The sequence below is a fragment of the Myotis davidii genome, unplaced genomic scaffold (assembly GCF_000327345.1).
Source record: "Myotis davidii unplaced genomic scaffold, ASM32734v1 scaffold546, whole genome shotgun sequence".
Classification (NCBI taxonomy): domain Eukaryota; kingdom Metazoa; phylum Chordata; class Mammalia; order Chiroptera; family Vespertilionidae; genus Myotis; species Myotis davidii.
Genome location: NW_006297836.1, coordinates 826800 through 830300, shown reverse-complemented (window position 1 = coordinate 830300; position 3501 = coordinate 826800). Strand labels below are relative to the sequence as shown.

The window sequence follows — 3501 nt, the reverse complement described above, 5'->3', positions numbered from 1 at the left end:
GTGTTTCCCAATAGGAAATGCTGATGTAATTAAAAGGCCTTAGTGTTGATAAACAGGACTGGAAAAACATTCGTGCTTTGTCTGATCACCAGGAAGACTTCCAGGGGCCCTAACGTACATGTCAAAGAAATGAATCCGGGTATATATATATATATATATATTTTCAAGGCACATGACGAGGCTAAACAGGTGGCTGGGGTTTATTGACCAAATTTGTTCTTTTGTTGGGAAAATAATCAAATGTAATTTAATTTCCGTTTCCTGGCACTTTATGATAAATGCAATTAGATCTTGGGCAGCAAATGTCCTTTCAGATACACATTCAAGGTGCAGACCAGCTAACAGATGTCAGAGTAGCCAAAACAGTAGGACTCGTTTTCTTACAGTGCATTTCAATGAACGCCAAGCTGTCTTGTATTGTTTCTAGACCTCATCTTGCCTACTCTCACTTCACAAAAGGATTATTCAAAACGAGGTAGCTGAGGAACTGACGAAACCACAAAGAATGCCCAGACTGTTTTTCAACAGCAAACCCTGCAGTTGACCATTGACTATGTTCTGCTTGGGATTTTCCCAGACTGGCAAACAGTCCCCACGCTACCTCCCTTTGTCCAGCAAACGTGCCAACATATTCGCCGTGATTCTCTCCTCCTTTGGCGTCCCTCCATGACGTATCCCATTAATGATACAGGTGCTCTAAATAGCAATTGAAGAACAAAATACAAACAACATATCCTTCAATAACATTGACACTAGCCTCTTCTCAACTCAACTGTGATGGGGAAACAGAGAGTATCAGGCTCTGCGAGGTTTGTTAATGGTCAGAGCTTTCTTCTGGAAAGTGAATACTAGGAGGTCAAAGATGATTCCCTGTGCTTCCAATGGGCTAGCAAAAGGTTCCCCATCTGATGAGATAAAGTGTCTAATACTTCACCTGCCCGGGCTCCTAGAAGCAAGCAGCACCAGCAGTGTCATTACACTTCCCCAAATAACAATGGGTCTCCATGTATATCATTTTGGAGCACCTAAAACCCTTCAAGAACAAAACAAAACAAAGATGAGATGTTAGCAACACTATCTGTGTCTCGCACACTTCTGCGTGCGGGCACGAAACGCGCCTATAGTTACAGGAGATAGCTCCCAGGACTGGTGCTTTCTGCCTTGGTGACAGCTCTGTGCAATTACAAACAAAAATATTTCTCTAAGGAGATGACAGTAGTTAACCAAAGAAACGAACAAAAAGCCCATTAAGGCTACTGCTGCAATGAATGGCTCAATGTGAAGAGTATTGGAATAAATTGGTTGACAGGACAGAGATCAATCTGGATGCATAGAACAAGATTATAAACAGAAAAAGAAAGAGGAGGGTTCAAGAGACTGGCAGACACCATCTGTCAGTGTGAAAAGGCTTAAGACGCGTGGAACTTTTAACTTCTTGTTCTTGCATGTCCTTGGTTAACTTGTCTTTATTTCTTCCCACAGTTTGGCCATGTAAACCCACCACAGAAAGGTGACACGATGATATAGATGAACACCTGGAGGGAGGAAGGAGGCAATTTTATTTTCTTGAATCTATCATAGGCTCCTAAATAATATCTAAAACACTGTAAAGACTAACAAATACTGGTCCTATCAGAGTAGTGGTTATGTAATAATACAATGCACTAATCTAGTATTTTCAAAGCTAGATGTTGAATTAAAACAATCCGTTCTGATATAATTCTCACCGAATTTTTGAAAACTGTTTTCATTGATTTTTAGAGAGAGAGAAAGGGAGAGGGAGAGAGAGACAGAAACATCAACAATAGAGCAACATTGATCAGCTGCTTCCTACACGCCCCATACTGGGGATCAAGCTTACAACCCGGATGGGTGCCCTGACCAGGAATCAAAGGGGTTCATAGGTCAACACTCAACCACTGAGCGACACCAGCTGGGCAATTCTCACTGATTTGAATTCCACTATGCTTTCTTCAGTGGGAGACAAAGCAATGGGATTGTTTCTCTTTACCAGAAACTAGAAAGAATCCATTTATATAACCAACTCTTACTGATACATCATTAATAGTCATAAAGATCACAAATAATAATTCCCTCTAAGTATGATTTTACTATTAAGTACATCCTTAGTCTTACACACAGATCAGTTTTTCATTATTAGGATAAAAACGAAAAAGCATGAGCAATACATTTATATTACCTATGAGCAAGAATGTTGTTACTAACTTTTCAGTGGATAATGACACAATAATCACAATTACCAAATCAAAGGCAAGCTGATGATAAAAGAAAGCAAAAACACTAGCCCTCTTATAGATGTGTTTGCTCTTTAGAATATTGTAATTTGAAATCATGATATATATATTTTTATCTAATTGGGGTGACACTGGTTCCCAAAATCATACAGGTTTTAAGTGTACATGCTTGCTCATGCTACTACATTCCAAAAAATAGATTTATTTTAGACATTAGGTCCACTGTATTAAATTAGTCATTTTGTTTGGCTTTAAATTACATTTTGAGACCTTGAAGTGACTGATTTAATTATTTACATGCTTGGGGAAAAAGTTGATAAATTCCCCCTCCCAAAAGTCATCAAAGTGTTTTGCCTTACTTCTCTACCAATGTTGGGGGGTGGTTTACAGAAAATTCTGGTTATTAATGAATAGAGTAAACCCCTCATATCATGTTCATTCACACACACACACACACACACACACACACACACACACACACAGACACACACACACATGTTCCAATTTGATATAAAGTTGCTTGCCAGGTGAAACATAAGGACTTTTAAAGCTGAAGTACAATATGTTAGGTGAAAACACCTTTTGGCAAGGATTGGTATTACATGTACAGTACTGTTCTGCATGTAATAAGTAATCAATAAATACAATGTGAATTGAACAACAAACCAGCTTCATAAATTCATCTAAATTCCCAGAGCCAAGAAGAAGGAAGGGAAAAAAAAGCCGAGGAGCCTAGAATGTGCCACCTGAGGATCCTGAGCAAGAAGACATTTAAGGCCATGACATACCTGGCCGGGGTGGCTCAGTGGTTGAGTGTTGAGCTATGAACCAGGAGGTCATGGTTTGATTCCCGGTCAGGGCACACGCCCGGGTTGCGGCTCGATCCCCAGTGTGGGGTGTGCAGGAGGCAGCCAAACAAAGATTCTCTCTCATCACTGATGCTTCTCTCTCTCTCCCTCTCCCTTCCTCTCTGAAATCAATCAAAATATATTTTAAAGAAGAAATGAAATAAAAAATAGCTATATAATTCCTATAAAAATAAAAAACGCATTACATATAAACAACTGTATCTCTGAGAGGTCAGTTTTATGTGTCAACTTAGGTAGGGTACAGTGCGTTGCTTTCTTCTGCACATGTGATTAAAACTCATAATCAGTTGACTTTCAGGCTGGTTATCCTACATAATCTGAACGAGCCTGACTCAATCAGGGAAAGGGCCTTCCGAGCAAAGCTGAGGTTTCCTTGA

The 3501-nt window shown here is 39.6% G+C and overlaps 1 protein-coding gene across 2 annotated transcripts in view; it reads right to left on the bottom strand.

Moving 5' to 3' along the window:
* Nucleotides 1-307: 307 nt before the first annotated feature.
* VAMP7 (vesicle associated membrane protein 7) overlaps nt 308-3501 on the bottom strand; it is a 38223-nt gene continuing 35029 nt past the window's right edge. For both annotated transcript variants that reach the window (XM_015570460.1, XM_006773704.2), the window contains one exon: nt 308-1535. In XM_015570460.1, the coding sequence (XP_015425946.1) occupies nt 1456-1535 (80 nt within the window). In that variant the 3' untranslated portion in view covers nt 308-1455. The remainder of the gene's footprint in view (nt 1536-3501) is intronic.